The 17,498-nt window shown below is 31.0% G+C and overlaps 1 protein-coding gene across 1 annotated transcript in view; it reads left to right on the plus strand.

The window, feature by feature from the left end:
* Nucleotides 1-266: 266 nt before the first annotated feature.
* Nucleotides 267-17,498, plus strand: part of LRRIQ1 (leucine rich repeats and IQ motif containing 1) — a gene marked incomplete at its 3' end in the record, with an annotated part of 138,349 nt that continues 121,117 nt past the window's right edge. The window contains exons 1-6 of the mRNA XM_008058806.1: nucleotides 267-424; nucleotides 2,996-3,107; nucleotides 7,322-7,410; nucleotides 8,915-9,032; nucleotides 9,555-9,778; nucleotides 13,673-13,747. Of these exons, the coding sequence (XP_008056997.1) occupies nucleotides 293-424; nucleotides 2,996-3,107; nucleotides 7,322-7,410; nucleotides 8,915-9,032; nucleotides 9,555-9,778; nucleotides 13,673-13,747 (750 nt within the window). The remainder of the gene's footprint in view (nucleotides 425-2,995; nucleotides 3,108-7,321; nucleotides 7,411-8,914; nucleotides 9,033-9,554; nucleotides 9,779-13,672; nucleotides 13,748-17,498) is intronic.

Genomic DNA, 17,498 nt, shown 5'->3' on the forward strand with positions numbered 1-17,498 from the left:
CCATTACTTGTTACTTTTTCTTTAAATAATATTTCTCCAACATAAGAGTAATAGTAGAGTTGATCACTTTGTAGTCAAAATTTTTAAGAGAATGAATAAATTAATGAAGAGATAAAATGAAGTTATTTGATATATAATAAGTCATAATGAGATGTGATAAAAGTTTTTCAAATTAAAGCATGTTTACATAGAATGTGTTGGATTGGTATGATAAATTAAAGAACCTATAGTTTTTAGTGACATAATAGCTTCTTCATTTTTTAAATGGTTTTGTGTTTTATTATGAAGAAAAATGGAAGATGATGATGCAAAACTCACAGCAGAAATAGACGCTGAATTGGATAAAATCAGCATTTCTTCCTCAGAAAAGCATGACACTGAGAGTGATTCAAAATCAGAAATACAGAGTGACAATAGTGACACAGTAAGTGTTAAGTGTTGCAGTTTTGAGCCTTTTAACAAGTGTAAGCTTTCCAGGAGAAATATTACTTTTCTCAGGATGTTTTATATATTTTTCTTTTTTTTTTTTTTGTTAGGAGTACTGTTATAAACAGTGTATATGAATAAATATTAAAATATAGAAATATATTGAAGATACAAAACCAACATAATTCCTCATGTATTTTTTCCACAATAAAAATATATATGAAATCTTTAGACTTACAGAAACAGCTACTTTTTGGACTCAAACAAGTTATACTTTCATTCATGTATTTTTCCCAATATTTATATGCTTATAAAGTCTATTCATGGATTTATTCTTTTACATCAAAATTCTTAACCCAATTGTAATTTATTTTCAGGAATATTATGAGATGTATATCAAATTTGAAAATGCTTTGTGCATATTTAGCTAACATTTCCAGTGTTCCCTGTTAAAAATTTTCTGTTTATATTTAATTCTTGTGCATATGATCTATCCAAGGCTATCTATCACTTTTCTTTTTTTGAAAATTTTTTCTATTGTAGGTTTATATTTTAAAATATTTAATGGGTCAAGTTACTTTCATTGTTTTACCATTTTAAAATCTTCTCAACTAAGCTATTTAAAAAAAACTTCATTTTTTTAGGTTTCAAAAAAATTCACTTTGTTTTTAAATTAAGATTGCACTAAACGTATTACTTTTCAAAAATTTATATTTTTACATTATTACATTTTACATTATTATCCTGTTTTTATCCTGAGTTAATTTATTTCCTATTTTTATTTATGTATTTATGTATGTATGTATGTATGTATATATGTATTTATTTATTTTGAGTAAGGGCCTCACTCTGTTGCCCAGGTTAGAGTGCAGTGGCACAATCACGGCTCACTGCAACTTCCTACTCCAGGACTCAGGCAATCCTCCTGCCTCAGCCCCCTGAGTTTCTGGGACTACAGGCACATGCCACCATGCCCAGCTAATTTTTTGATTTTTGTAGAGAAGAGGTCTTTCTATGTTGCTCAAGCTGGTCTCACACTCCAGGCACACACCACCATGCCCAACAAATTTTTTGATTTTTTAGAGACAAGGTCTTGCTATGTTGCCTAGACTATTCTCAAACTCCTGGGCTCAATGAATCCTTTCACCTCAGCTTCCCAAGGTGGTGAGATTATATGCATGAGCCACCATGCCCAGCCCAGAGTTAATTTAAATGAGACAAAAATATCTGAGCTCGTTTATTTGACTATGAAATCCAATAATGGACTTTATTATATTTTATTATACCTATATACATAACAGAAGAAAAATAAAATATTAAAGTTCTTGTGAGTTAATTAAGGTACCTCATAATTATTTGTATCATTCAGAATCAATTTAAATGTATTACCAGAGGAAGAAATTATTAAAGATTAAAAATTAGGAATTATAAATTATATTTCACAGGACATAGCAACAATCTCTACAATCCAAGTGTCTTAAAAGACTTCTTAATTAAAGAAGAAATATAAGTCTCAATGAAGGACAAGGACAGAAGAGTAGAGTTGATATTTTTGTCAGTATGTTTAATATACTGCTTTATCAGGATTAACTATATAACATAGAATTTTGTGTGCTTTTCTATAGTACTAAGGGGAAAGGTACATTTTCTAATTATCTTCTGATGTTAATTCTCTAAGCTAAGCACTAAATTCCATTAATTAGCATAGAGAAAAGAAAGCTGTCTGAAAGTCTTAAATTTAACATATGGAAACCCAGTATGGCATGAAAGGATTTTATAGTTAGATGAAATCAGGCACATATAATGTTTCTCTATATCAGAAATATGTATATTAATTCATTTATGTTATGTTTTGGGTTGCTTAATGAAATTTTATAGTCATGTGGATATAGGTATAGACATAAAACTTCAAAATTTATTATTAAAATTATTTCTAGATGCTTTAAATATTCTATTGTTATTGTGAATGTTATTTCCCTGCATTATATTTTCAAACTAGTTATGGTGTTTATCGAGGAAATAATTTTGTTTTCACATTTTGTATATCAATATATTTGGCTAACTTAGCTCTTTAGCTAATTGATATACATTGATTATATTGGTTGATATTTCAAGGTCATAAATATAACTAAATTTGTGTTTGACAATCAGAAATTAAATTTGGAATGTATTAAATAATTATAACAGGTATTAGTTTTATATTAAATATTTTGGAAAAATCTTGCAGTTTTAGTATTTGATAATATTTGTTTGAAGGTAGGATTAATCTAAAAATATACACACTATTGAGGACAATTACAAATAAAAGACTTCTAGTAAAGTTAGTGAAAATGATGTGTAGAAAACTCTTTTTATTTGTTTTATTACAATTTTTCAGAAATGCATAACAAACTGAAAATTAAAAGCAAATTATGACCAAATATATTTGCCTTAATTATGCTCTTTATATGGAACTTTTTAATTTCATTTACACATTTTGGTCAAACTTTTGGTGTGGCATAAAGGGTGCAATATTTGATATATTTTGTCAATAAACTTAATGCATTTATTTTATTATTTAAATGTTTAGGATTTAGTTGAATTACCAGAGTCAGTTCTTCATTGTATTAACATCATAAAGAGCAAGAGTAAATCTGCTGAAGAGCTAATTCTTCAGGACCTGGAAGAAACTGATGTTTTAAGTAAGTACAATTTTCATCTGCATGGAAGTTATGTTTCCTGTAAGTATGAATAAATAATAAAGTAGAAAACTAAATTGCATGAAGTTCTTATCTCTTATTGTATATATGTATATGCATTTACTGTATTTCTAATATAATATCTATAGTACGTTAGACTATTGGGTTTAGTTTGTTAATTTTTTTCCCTTACTACCTTTCATAAGTCTCCAATAAATGCTAACCACCAACAGCTTGTTTCCCCGGTCTTAATTAATACCAGACCTTTTATTACTTTATGTTAAAGAAAACTAATTATGGGACTATTTTTAAAGTATCAATATAAACATCTTTTTGCAGAAAAATATAATCATTTGTATGAAAAGCCTAAAAATTGATTTGCTTGAACTGAGAAAATTTGCTTTCTAAGAATAATAGAATGATCAAAGATTTATCAGAATTAATCATAGCTTGGCTTGTAATCAGAAATGGCAATAACTGGTATGTTCAACAGGGACTTGGTTTGTCAAATAATACACCCATTAGTAAAGATGACATATACAAATATTTAATGACATTAAATGGTTCATAATATATTGAAAGCTATATTAAAATTCAATGCTATTTATGCAAATATTAGTACAAGTTGTAATGTGAATATTTATAGATACACATTCAACAAATATTACTGTGTGACAAAATGTGTTCTAGTCACAGAATACAGCAGTGAACAAAATAGGCAAAGGTGCTACTATTTTGTTCTAATGTTTCACTGTTGGGAGACACACTATCAATAAATACATATTACTTCAATAATGATAACTGATATGAAGGAAAAAATTCAAGGTAAGGGATTAGAGACTGGAGGTTGCTTTTTTAAGAAGAGTAGTCAGGGATGGTCTCCATGAGAGATGATCTTTAAGCAATGAGTTTATTAAATGAAAAGGTGAGCCACATGGATATCTAGAGAACCCATGATCCAGAAAGAGGGAAGTGTAAAGGCCTACTGAGTGGACTGAATATATCTGAAGAACAGCAGGCAAGTGTTTCTGGCTGTATTTGAGAAAACAAGGGATTAGTTAGTATAGGGCTCTTAGAAACCATTGGTGCACTTTGGCTTCTGTTTTCATCATGTAGAAGATTTTGAGTAAGCAGTGGCAGTGTCTGACTTTTATTTAGATTCCGTCGTTGTTCCACACTATGTAGAGAAGATGCCTTAAAGTTTAAGGCATGAAGAAAGAAAAGGATTTATTGATAGATTGGTGCAAAATGAAGAGAGAAATGTGGCGCCAAAAATTTTGTACAGAATGCCAGTGCAAATTGATTTACTGAATACGCTTCAAATGTTTACAGTGATTATCTGTGGTTGAATTACAAGAGATGTTAATGGTTCATTTTCCTTATTTATCTGTACTAGAGTTTATACAGTGAAAATATATTCTAAATATATTGACAGCCATATAGCCTAATTATAGCCTAATTATGAAAAAAAACAAAGCAAAGGAAACACAATTGTAGCAAATTAGTTACATGGAATGAAATACAGCAGTGGTTTAGAAAATTAGGAGAAGATCTTATAATCAGCTCTAATTCAATAGGTATGATAAGCTTAGTGAATAATTTTCCAAAAAAGTTAAATTCTCAAAAGTATTTGAAAAAGTGAAAAAATATGACTAAATAATATAACAAAGAAGTGGAAAGGGATATTTTTCTAAAATGTTATTAAACTAAAAAAAGTTTATAACTGGATTCTCAGAACTCATCAAGGAGCAAAAAATTCTCATACCATGGAATAATTCATTTGTAAAAAGGCTACATATTTTAGATCAAAGCTGTACAAGCATAACATAAACACAACAAAGTTAGATGTATTCATTGGGGTTCTCAGTGGTAGAAAACAGACACTCCAGCTACTCTACACAGTAAGTTTTTTTGTTATTATGTGTAGAGGAGATATTCTGAATATTTATTGCTATAAGACAAATTTAGAGTGTCAAATTATTACTCTCTTATGGTTCTATCAGTTGACTAGGCTCATCTGGGCAGTTCTTGCTTGAGTTTTATCTGCATTTATAGTCAGATGTTGGTTAAGTCTGTAGTCATCTGAAGGCTTGACTGAATTGGAAATTCAAGATGGCTCATTCAAATAGCTGGCAATAGATGCCATTTGTTGGCAGAGGAGTTCAGATGCATCTGTCAACTGGAGGCACATGTGACTTCTCCTTGTAACTTGTACTTCTCAGAGCATGACACCTAGATTCTGAGAAGGAGCATTCCAAGAACAAAAACCAAGAGACCAAATTGGAAACTCATAGGACTTTTATGTCCTTTTCTCAGAATTCATCATTTCTACCACATCCTGTTGGTCACACAGGGTCAGCTTAGGTTTTGTGTGGAAGGCAACCACACAAGTTGTATATACCTGGAGGCAGGGTTCTTTGAGAGAAAACCATCTTTGCAGACTAATTACTGCAATCAATAACTAAATTATTAATACTACTGGAAAAACAAACTCTGGGATAAACATCCAAGGTAAAAAACAAACCCCACACATACATTGCAGAACTAGGCTGCAGCAGAACCTGATGTTTGTCATAATAAATTCAGAGATATTAACCCTCTACTGTATGCTGCTACCTCCTACTCAAAACTTCCCCCATTGCATTCTGGGTCAGAAAAATGAAAATATCATTACCTGCTTCTCTTCTGACATAATATTTTAATGACAATAAAGCCTTCTGAAAATATATTTATGGGAAGAAACTAAATCATTCTCAGAAACCTATCTGCAAAGAAATATAGAAAATGTTTTATCTTTTCAGCCTCTTACACAGGAAGGCATGCCAGAAAGGTTGTGAATAGATATTAAGGAAGAAAATCTATAAATCTGATAAAATAGTTGAATAATTAGTTAGCCACAAAAATGATCTTCTGTAAATATAGTTTGCTATTAGGAAACATTACCATGATATAACACATTAATTGAATGAAGAAAAAGAAACATAACTATATCATCACAAATAATAAAAAGATGATACAATTCAGCAAAATCTCATAAAACTAGGAATAAAATTCCACTTTATTCATACGTTAGTAATTATCTTTTAACTAATATTTTTACTAAATTTTAAATATCTTGTTCAAGACTATTTGCCAGTTTGTGGAAGATAGAATTTTTTAAGTTGGTGTCTCATTCTGTCGCCCAGGTTGTAGTGCATTGGCACAGTCATGGTTCAATGCAGCCTTGGATCTTCTGGGTTCAGGTGATCATTTTATGTCAGTCTCCCAAGTAGCTGTGACTATAGGCGTGAGCCACCACACCTAGCTATTTTTTTTTTTTTTGGTAGGGATGAGGTCTTACTCTGTTGCCTAGGCTGGTTTCAACTCCTGGGATCAAGTAATACTCTCACCTTGGTCTCCCAAAGTGCTAGAATTCCAGGCATGAGCCACTGTACTTGGCCAAATTTTGTTGATTTCTAATCAAGATGTCATTTTGTTTTTTTTTTTTTGAGTTGGAGTCTCACTCTGTCGCTCAGACTGGAGTGCAGTGGCCGCTCCCGGCCATCGCAGCCTCGACCTGCTGGGCTCCGGCATCCTTCTGCCTCAGCCTTCCGAGTAGCTGGTACTTCAGGCGCGCGCTACCATGCCCGGCTGATTTTTTGATTTATTGTAGAGATGAGGTCTCGCCAAGTTGCCCAGGCAGGTCTCGAACCCGCGGGCTCAGGCAATCCACTCACCTCAGACTCCCAAAGCGCAGGATTACAGGCTGAGCCACCGAGCCTGGCTTATACTTTTATTATTGGAATAAAAATAACAGATTTCTCCTGTTCTTAATTCTTCTTCATTTTTCTGTTGTTTGAGTTACTCTTACTGATCAAGAATATACCCTGATAGAATTCAGATTATTTTATTCATAAGTGGACCCAGAACACCTGTCATAATACTACAAAAAAGTGATTGGCAGTAGCCCGACATTGCCCTGGGAGAAGGGGAACACATGACATCGATAAGGGTGCCTGATCCTAATCCAGGCGAAGTGAGGTCCTATGGGAGGCCCAAAACTTCACCTGTACTTATACCACTTATGTACACAATCCTAACTTGTACCTCAGGACTTTAAAATAAAATAAAATAAAATTTAACAAGAGAATTCAGATTAAAAGGTTTTAAAATGACTTGAGATTTTGACATGCTTTATTTTACTCATATTTGAAGTTACAATTTTTTTCTTTCTTTAGGCTGCAGTTATGGAGCAGTTTCTAATTATATGCATTTAAGGATAGGATTATCAACAGAATATGAAGAAAATCCAGAGCAATTGATGAAGGTATATGTTCAACATTTTGAACATTACAGTTAGAAATTTTTATTTCCCTCTTACACAGGGTGATAGTTCGCTGAATTAAAAATTAAAAAGTTAATTTTCTTTTTTGTGAGTTGGAGTCTCACTCTGTTGCCCAGACTGGAGTGCAGTCATGCCCACCCCAGCGTTGACCTGCCGGGCTCAGGTGATCCTTCCGCCTCAGCCTTCCAAGTAGCTGGAATTACAGGCGCATACTACCATGCTTGGCTAATTTTTGATTTATTGTAGAGATGAGGTCTCACCAAGTTGCTCAGACTGTTCCCAAACCCGTGGACTCAGGCAATCCCCCCACCTTGGCCTCCCAAAGAGCTGAGATTACAGGCTTGAGCCACAGCACCTGGCCAAAATGCTAATTATTTTTAAGCAAATTATTTTTGATTTCATAGTGTCATCTAGCATATAATATAAAACCATTCAAATTACAATATTCAAGAATATTAAAAGTAGTGCTTTGAGCTATTAATGCTTGGGAACTTAATTTGCATGTAGATAAAACAGCAGAATTACATTGCATGAATTTTTTTTCTCAAAAAACTCTAAGGACTTAATGAATATACAAATGTTTATTACCTTTTTTAGGAATGCACCCTGTTCCAGCAGAGACTTTGAGTACTCTATTGACATTTTAAATTAAAAAAATCTTATACTAGTTTCCAAAAACAAATAAAAAGAAAACATACTTAAAAATAAGAGTAAGGAAGAGCATAGCATTTTATTAGGTTAAACTCCCACCAATATAGTTAAGGGAGAGTCTCTTCCCTAGATTCACTTCTTAGATTCATTTTTATCTCATTTTATCTAACTCTACCTCATTTTACCTAATTGTATCCCTGCTTCCTAAGATTTTTAACATAATTTGAAAATTACTTATGTCTTTCCCCTTTTTTGATTGTTTTACGTTTTTAGTGTTTTTAAAAATAATGCTCAAATTTGATTTATTAATTTTAAATTATTTATTACTACTTTCTTGGAGTAAATATCTGGTATCTTTCCAATTAGAGTGTGGTGAAAATCAAATTATGGAAAATTATTGACCAAAATTATGATTTATGTATAATTTGGGTTAAAGTGGAGAATTCTTTTATCCTATTGAATATGTTAAAAATTTGTATATGTGAACAATCACTACAGTTAAGAAAGATAGAAATGTATTAGAGGGAAGACAAACATTAGTAGGAACATTCTGAAGTGATTATCAAGCAGTTTAATTGAATCTTGTGGATTAATGTTAAAGACAGATTAGAGTTATGAAAAACATAAGGAGTGAAAATATAGTGTGCTCACATGGAAAAAACATGTTTACTCTTCATAAAGAGAAGGACTATCAATGTGCTGTAGAGTTGTATTTGAGAGTGATTTAGAGTAAATAAAATTCTTGACATATATAAATATTTAATATGCTATTAAAATGTTAACTTTACTTCTGTTTTGGTTTTCTTTAACCATTGGCACTCACTTAACCTTTTAGATATTATCTGAACTAGAAAAAGAAGAATTTATGAGAAGTAAAACCGAGCATGCCAGTTCTGATTCTGTTCCCGAGCCTGGTCCTCATGACTTGCCTATGGATGAAAACGTTTTACCAGGTGGACTAAACTGCTTAATTCTATTTTTGATACTTTTAATATAATTGACCATAGTTATCTTAGAAAAATTTATACAATTGTTTTCTTTTTTGACATTTAGAAAAACACAATTAGAATGTTTGAAAATTATTATGCTTTTGCTAAATTAATTTAATTACGGGTTTTCATAGTTTTTCAATGCTTCCTAAAGTAACTTAGTTTAAATACATTTTTCCATATGTATAGTTGACTGCAATAGATATACCTAGTTCTGAATTTATTAAGTATCTATAAACTATATCCCTTAACCATCCTTTAACTACACACACACACTCACACATATTTTAAGGAAACTTATGTGACTTCTTAATTGACTAAAATGGAATCTCCATGTATGTTCAAGAATGTATTTTCTTTCTTCAAATTAGCACTTTGGTAATGTGTTGACATTATTTCTTCACTTTGGAATTACTTTTATTTTAAAAAACTGATACATTTTGGCACATTTAAGTATACTAATGTTATTTATTTTCATGCATGCAGATGATGCTGATATAAATTTTGGATACTATGAAGTGGAAGAAAGATGTAGACAATCTTTTGAGGCTTGGCAAGACAAACAGAAAGAGCTAGAAGACAAAGAAAAGGAAACTCTCAAAGCTCAGAGGGATAGAGAAGAAAAGCAATTTCAAGAAGAAGAAGAAAAGTGGCATTGCTGGATGAAACAGTTTGAAGTTGAAAAGAAGAAATTAGAGAATATTCATAAGGTATGGTGTTTTGTTTTTGTTTTATATATATATATATATATATATATATATATATATATATATATATATATATATAAAATCAGTAGCTGCCTCTGAAGGATATTGACATTTGAATCATGGTATGGGTTGAGATTCATTCTATGGCTTTTGGTTACTCCTAATGATGGAAGAAATTGACTGTAAATTAATAGTGTTTAAGATGAACTCCTTGATTTGTTTTTAATTGAAATTCATTAGGATTTCAGATACTGCTCTGGATCTTGGGGGTACTGTGAATCTATGAAGTTTAAAGGATCATTCTAGATAGTCTGAAATTTATAACATACACTATTGCTTTTTAAATATCCTTTTACTTGTAAGAAAATGCAACAGAATTTTCTCCATTATGCAATATCCTTTCTATGTGGTCTGGGATATGACACATTATATGAAACATATTTGGTTGAAGGGTTTCAATTACTTAAGGACACTCTATCCTCACTTTCATAATTGAGCTAGTTACTTAGACTTTTTGGTATGAAGGAGTTTTGAGTTGTTTTATTCCTGTGGTTTGTATTTTTGTGTCCTCCCACCCCCCAGGAGTTCTAGGCCATAGTAATGATATATTGATAAATGAGAACTGGTAAATTTTAGAATCCTGCTTGCAGGTCATCAAGATCTTAGAATGTCTGGAAAATGGGCATGACTGACTTCTCTTTCATTACTAAAGTTTATTTATATATTAGCCAGAACAGGCTGGTTTGAGTGTTCCATATAAAGAACATTAACTCATGGTCCTTAAAGCAGTTCAGGGTTTTCTAGCTCTTTGAGTATATTTTATTTCCTGATTATATATAAAATAAACAAATCGAATGCAATTGTAATATTGTACAACTAGTGTCTGCCACATCTTTTTCTAATTGTAAATTATGAATTTTTAACTTTCTTTTAGTTATGTCTTCTTTCTCATAGATTAGAATAGTAGTCATTTCTAAAATCAGAAAATTTTTTTAGTTACAGAATAAAATTGAATATTACCTAGAGTTTTAGAGTAGTATTTGCTGACTTGTGTTGAAATGCATCATTGATATTAAGTGTTAATGGTATTTTCTGATTTAGAAAATACCTGATTTTTAAATTCTGTTTAGCTAAGTTGTCATTCTTATTTGTTTTATAACTAAAATTTACTGACTATCTCAAGGACAAAGCATGCAGCTATGTACTTAGATAATGCAAAAGAAATCTAACATCTGAGACCCACCCTCAAAAAGTTATAACTCATTTTTTGAAAATAGTATATCATAAAATAATTATTTAAGAAAATGTGACATTATTAGGTTAATGAGTTTCTAAAGATGTCCTTTATTATGCCTTGGGGTTTAAAAATTTCCCATAGGAGATAGTCCACAAATTTATGATAGATTTTAATTATGTAATTTACTTTCTTTCAATAGTGCTTTTCTGGGTCCCTTATTAGCTCTTCCTTCTTTCCCCAAAATAGCTATCATAAATCTCTTAAATGTTTCACAGAACTTCTCTTCCCTCATTATGAGTAAATGATCACATAACATTTTTGCATCAGTTACAAACTTCTTCTTTCTAGTTCCATAGCTATTTAGTACTATACCCATCCTTTTTTTTGCCTTCCCTCTGATATTAAGTAAGGTTTTTTTCTTCTGCCAAAAGTTACCTTTTCCTTCTCTGCTTTATAGTCTATCATTTCTTGACTTTTTCCTGCTTTTTTTACATGCAGAAGCACCCCGTCAACTTCCTCCTTTCTAATTATTTATAAGAATGTTTAATTTTCTTCCATCCTAAAATTAAAACAAAAGAAAATCATGCGATCACCTTTGTTCTTATGTTTCACTTTATTTGTTCTTTAGCTCCACTGCTTAAAGAGTAATTATTTTATTATTCCCATCTCTTCATTTCTCATCCAATCCCAAATCTTCTAGGTTTCTAGTACCATCATTCCACTGGATAAAACTGCTCTTGAGAAAGATAACCAGTTACCTCTACATATCACACACACATATTTTTAAATTCTTATTTTGACCTCTGTAGCATTTTATGCCAGTAAAAATTTGATTGTTGACCATTTCCCTTTCCCTTGATTTTTGTGGATCACACTGTCTTGATTCTCTTCTTAAATGTTTGGCAATTCCTCCTTGATACCTATTTTACATTTCTTTTTCTCTCTCTGTCCTCGCATGTGGTAATGTAGATTCTATTCTTTGTCCTTTCCTTACTCCGTATAATTTCTTTCTTTATAATCCTATCCACAGACACAGATGTTGATAACCAAATAAATATTTATAACAAAATAAGGGAAATTTCATAACTCTCCTACAGATACCGCATACTCAGACCCTAAACAACTATCATAATAGTATAAGAAAGGGATTGGCAGTAACAGGGCACTGCCAGGGGAGACGGGCAGGAACACAACATCAATAAGGTTTCATGTTCCCAAACCAGGCAAAGGGTCCAGTGGGAGGTCCAACAGGAGGCCCAAATTCTACCTTATGTGACAACTTATATATCCAATCCTGACTTGTACCCCACATCTTTAAAATTAAAAAAAAATTTTTTTCAAAAGAAATTATCTAGAAGAAAAAAAAGGAACTTTCTGTATATAAAACCAAATGCAATGCCTTTTGTTTCTGAATCATGCTCCTTCTCTGAAATTCTTACTTTTGAAAGCCACATCATTAGTCCAAAGTAGAAAAATGAGGACAATTTTTTACTCTTCCATCTCTTTTATTACTCTTATTTCTCTAATTGTTGTATTGTCCATCTTCTTATCCATGTATTTATTGCTATTACATTGAAGTTCAAGCTGTCCTGTTGTTTAGCTTGGAATCTTTACTAATTGATCTCCCTGCCTTTGATCTTGGACCTTCATATTCATCTACCCATAATGCTGTCAGATAACTATTAAAAAGATTTCCTTGCTTAAGTTCCATCAGAAGATCCCATGGCACTTGTAAGATAATGTTCAAAGAACTTTTTCTATGTCCTTTATATCTACTTTGGTAATTTATGACACTATCACATTTATATTATGTTTACCTCTGATCCTACTTGTACTACCCTATCTTCTGAAAGCCCTCATTGATTCTCACATGTCCATCTCCAGTACTTTCTTGACTGTTCTTTCCTATTGTTTCCTTGATTCTCTTTTAATTTTATCTAATGTAGTATCAAGATTTTCCTAAAAACAGAGTTTTTAAAAATCATTTTCCTAGTCCAAAACTCTTAAGTATTGAAAGTATGTTTCATCTCTTAAAAACCTAGTCATTTCAAATACAGTCTTTTGCATTGAATCTTTTATGATCCTCTGATTATAATATTTGTTCCTACTAGGATACCTTTTTTGTCTTCCAATAAATTTATTCTGCTATATTTGGGATAATGAGTAAATTTATGATAGTGTTTCCATATTATAGGAACATTTTTTGAATTTTACTGATCTTTGTTTACTCCACAGAACCTTGAAAATGCATGCTAATAAAGAGGTATTAAAAGAAAATATTACTTACTAAAGTGATTGATTATGTGAATTAAATGTATGATGTGGGGAGAAACCAATTGTAGTGAAAAATCCGTCTTACAAACATTATATTTGTAAATTTTGCAATGCCCAACAGTATTTTTAAGCTAATACATTATATTCAAATAAATGGAGCAACTTCCCCAAGACCTGTTTATGTTCTCAGAATGGAAACTCTTATCATTTAAATGACACATTAGTTTGAGGTGAAAATTATCATTTCAGTACTAAAAAAGTAAAAGCAATTGGGTTTAAGCGCACTTTAGCCACTGTAACTCACAATATATATTGCGAGAATCATATATAATGAACATGATCCTTTTTGATATTTGAATATAATATTTTTATTATCATATGTTCAGCAAGAACAGGACAAGATGAATGATGAACTCCAAAAGGAAGAGGAAATGTGGAAAGAGAAATTTAAACAGCATGAGGTATCCATTTGTTGTCTTTAATCAATACATTAATTTTTTTGAAATAAATTACTATGCTTGAAATGCTAATTTTAAGAAAATATTGCCTAGCTGATGTAGGATTTAATTTATTACAGCATAAAAAATGTATTACCAGGAGCTATTTTTTAAATACAGTGTCTTAATAATGAAAATTAACTGGTTCATTGAATGTTGTTCATATAAAATTGCAATTCTAAAATTTCTTTACAGATTTGAGGAAAAATATTATTTTTAATGCTTCTTTATGTTTAAAAATTTTTATGAAAGGTTCTCTCTGTGCTTTAGTATCCAAATTAAATCACAGAAGGACAAAAATGAGAAAAACAGTGAAAAGCACAAGAAAAATGAGATATATATGGTAGTGAAAAGATAAAAATTGTATTGTAGTAATCTTAAATGAAGAGGAGAGAGAGAATGAAGCAGATGAAATGGGGTAAAAGATAATGGGTGAAAAGCTTTCAGATTGTTTTAAAAATTAATTTATTGAACACAATTGTGTTAAACAACTCTAAATTTAAGATGATTCTGATGATACATTTATTAACAAAATTTTTTCTTGTATTCGCTCTGTAGTTTGTATATAAAATTATTTTAAGTAATCACAAATTTAAAGTAGATAAAAATTCCTATAACCTATTATTCAGCTAAACATTACTTTTTCTGGGTATTTTTTTCAATTCTTTAAAAAATTTACATAAACAAAGAAGGTTTCTATTATACACATTTAAATTAATAAGTTGGTCAAATATGTAAAGAGAGAATGACACATATGAATGACAAGAGAGAGAAAAAAAGACAGTATTAGCACATCTGCATTTAACCCAAATGTTGGATTTACTAAAGCTTTTAAAATACTTATAGCTATCATCCAGTAATAAAATAAATAGATAGGTGATGTGAAAAGAAAATTAGAATCTATAATAAAGTATCGAGTATACATTCTAGAGTTTTAAAAATTTAGTATATAATATTAAAAATTGAGTAGATGGGTTTGACAGATTAGACAGAGCAGATGAGAGCATTAATGAAACAGAAGAGAGGTCAATGGAATATGTCCAAATTAAAGCACAGAGAGGATAAAAAATGGGAAAAGCAGTTAAAAGCATAAGAAATATGAGATACATAGTAAAAAAGATATAAAATTTGTGTTGTAGTAATCTTAAAAGGAGAAGAGAGAAATAAAATAAAGTAGAAGCAGTTAGATAAAGAGGTAACGATTGAAAAGATTTTAAATTGCTTTAAAAAATCAATGAATATTCAAAATGATGAATAATTTCCAAGTAATATACATATGAAGAAAACAAATCTTGGAATTAAATAGTACAAATATTGAAATTCAAGAAAAATGAAAGAATGAAGTCTTAAAGGAGCTACAGTAAAACTAACAGCTGACTTTGAAAGTAAGAATATGGGAGGAAGACAACAATGGACAAAAAATTTAAGTACTAAGTATTAATGGTTTCTTTGCTAATTAGTGCTTTTTAAAATTCGGAGTCATCTTCTTATTTCTGGATTTACTTTTAATTTCCTAAGGCATATACTTAAATATTTGTCAAAAAAATTTTGGATTGTAAATTTTTCCACTTTTTGTACAGTTGAAAATGTTTTCATTTGCTTTCAAAGTAGAATGACTCATTTCTTTGGGAATACAGAGATTTATTGCCTGTTCTTTTAACAGTTTAAAGATGTGACTCCTTGCATTTTTTTTTCCCTATACTGTCTGATTGTAAATGTAATTTTTGTTTCTTATATTATTTTGAAGCTTTAGAATTTTTCATCTTAAATATTCATCCACACATATTTACTGGGTTTTTTTTTTTTTTTTTTTTTTTTTTACATAAGGAATTTCTCTAAGAGCTTAAGATACAGCAGTAAAAATATTCCCTGCTTTCATAGTCCAGAAATGTTGCTTCTATCTAAGGGTGTTTGTGTGTGTGTGTGTGTGTGTATGTGTGTGTGTGTGTGTGTGTGTGTGCATAAAGTTAACTCAGCTTGTTATCCTATAGCATGTTGTTATTTTGAAAACCTATGTTTTCTTTTATTTTATTCCCTTCAGTTTTTCTCAGTTCTTTATTCTGGAGCTCACACTAGTAATATGTTGGAATTTCTGTGTTAATCTTTTTCATCTCTAATATATATTTTATATCTTTATTATTTAATTTGCTGTTTTGGGAAAACACCTAATTTTGAAGTTTTTAAATTTTTTTTTTTTTTTTTTTAAGTCAGAATCTCACACTGTCACCTATGCTGGAGTTCAGCGGCATGCTCATGGCCACTGCAACATCAACCTGATGGGCTCAGGTGATCCTTCTGCCTCAGCCTTCCAAGTAGCTTGAACCACACCTCGCTAAAATTTTTTTTTTTTTTGAGTTGGAGTCTCACTCTGTTGCCCGAGCCTGGCTTGTTTTTGTTTGTTTGTTTGTTTGTTTTTTATTGTAGAGATGAGATCTTGCCAAGTTGCCCAGTCTGGTCTCAAACCCCTGGACTCAGGCAATCTTCTCGCTTCTGCCTTCCAAAGTGTTGGGATTATACCGGCCTACATTTTTTTTTTTTTAGATAAGCACCGGCCCTGCACCGGCCTACATTTTTTTTCTAGATAAGCAATTGTTCAGCCATTCAATTATTTTTGTTGTGAGTAATTTTTTTTTATTTGAACACTTAAATTTTATTTTTATGTGAGAACATTCTTGATGATTTTTTTTTCTGAAAAATTATCTTTATTTAAGGTTTTATCTAGTTTTAATAGTTCTTTTTTTTCAGAATTTGACTCTTTCATCAGTTTAGTGAATGTATTATCTCCTATCCTTTGGGTTAGTTTTCCTTAAATGTTTTCTCAGGTTTGTTGATTTGTTTACTTTGGGTTTAGGAATCTAGTAAAAATAATAACAGAATCATTTTTACACGGGTGGGTTCTTTGTGATACAGGCTTCCCCTGCTGGGTAAGTATTCTAGTAACCCATTGGCTTCAGTGTACCAGCTAGTGTTGTGGTGAGAGGTGGCCTTCGGCTTCAGCAAACTTTTCTTTGGAGATTCTTTCATCATGTTTGACCATTTCATGATGAGTGATTTACACAAACAACCTGACCACACTGTGCTTAGTTTTCAGCAGTGTTTGACCAGAAACTACATTAACGCCTATGCCCCGCCCTCTCTATTCACTCGAACTCATCCCAGTTACTTTTTTTTTTTCTGATGAAAGAAATATCCTCAAAGGAAAATATTTTGCTGATGTGGAAGAGGTGAAACAAAAAATGGCAGAAGCACTTAAAGGCATCATAGTTGACAAGCTCAAAAATTGCTTTGAGTAGTTTAAAAAGCATCTTGATATAGTGCATCAAATGGATAGTGCTTTGAAGATGACTGAAATTTAAACATGTGGGAATATATACACAACTTTTTATTGAATAACTTCTGGAATTTTTTTGGATTCCCCTTTCTATTTTCTCACCTAACTCCAAGTTATTTTATACAATATGTGTTTATAACTCTCTTGATTGTTGAGAAGAGATAATATCTGCAAGTAGACTGGTGCTCATATTGCTTATATGTATGGACTACCTGGCCTTCTTGATATCATAACTTTTACAAAATGATTGTCTGTTTCAGTCCCAGTACTAGCTCTGAGTCTCCTCTATCAGAACTCCCATTTTAGAAGGTTTGAAGTCCTTTTCTCCTTTATAAATTTTGGCTTTTGTTTTTCTGTACCATTCTAATTTTATGTGCTTTCTAT

This window comes from Carlito syrichta, unplaced genomic scaffold (assembly GCF_000164805.1).
Source record: "Carlito syrichta isolate Samal-C Ts95f unplaced genomic scaffold, Tarsius_syrichta-2.0.1 Scaffold303634, whole genome shotgun sequence".
Classification (NCBI taxonomy): Eukaryota; Metazoa; Chordata; class Mammalia; order Primates; family Tarsiidae; genus Carlito; species Carlito syrichta.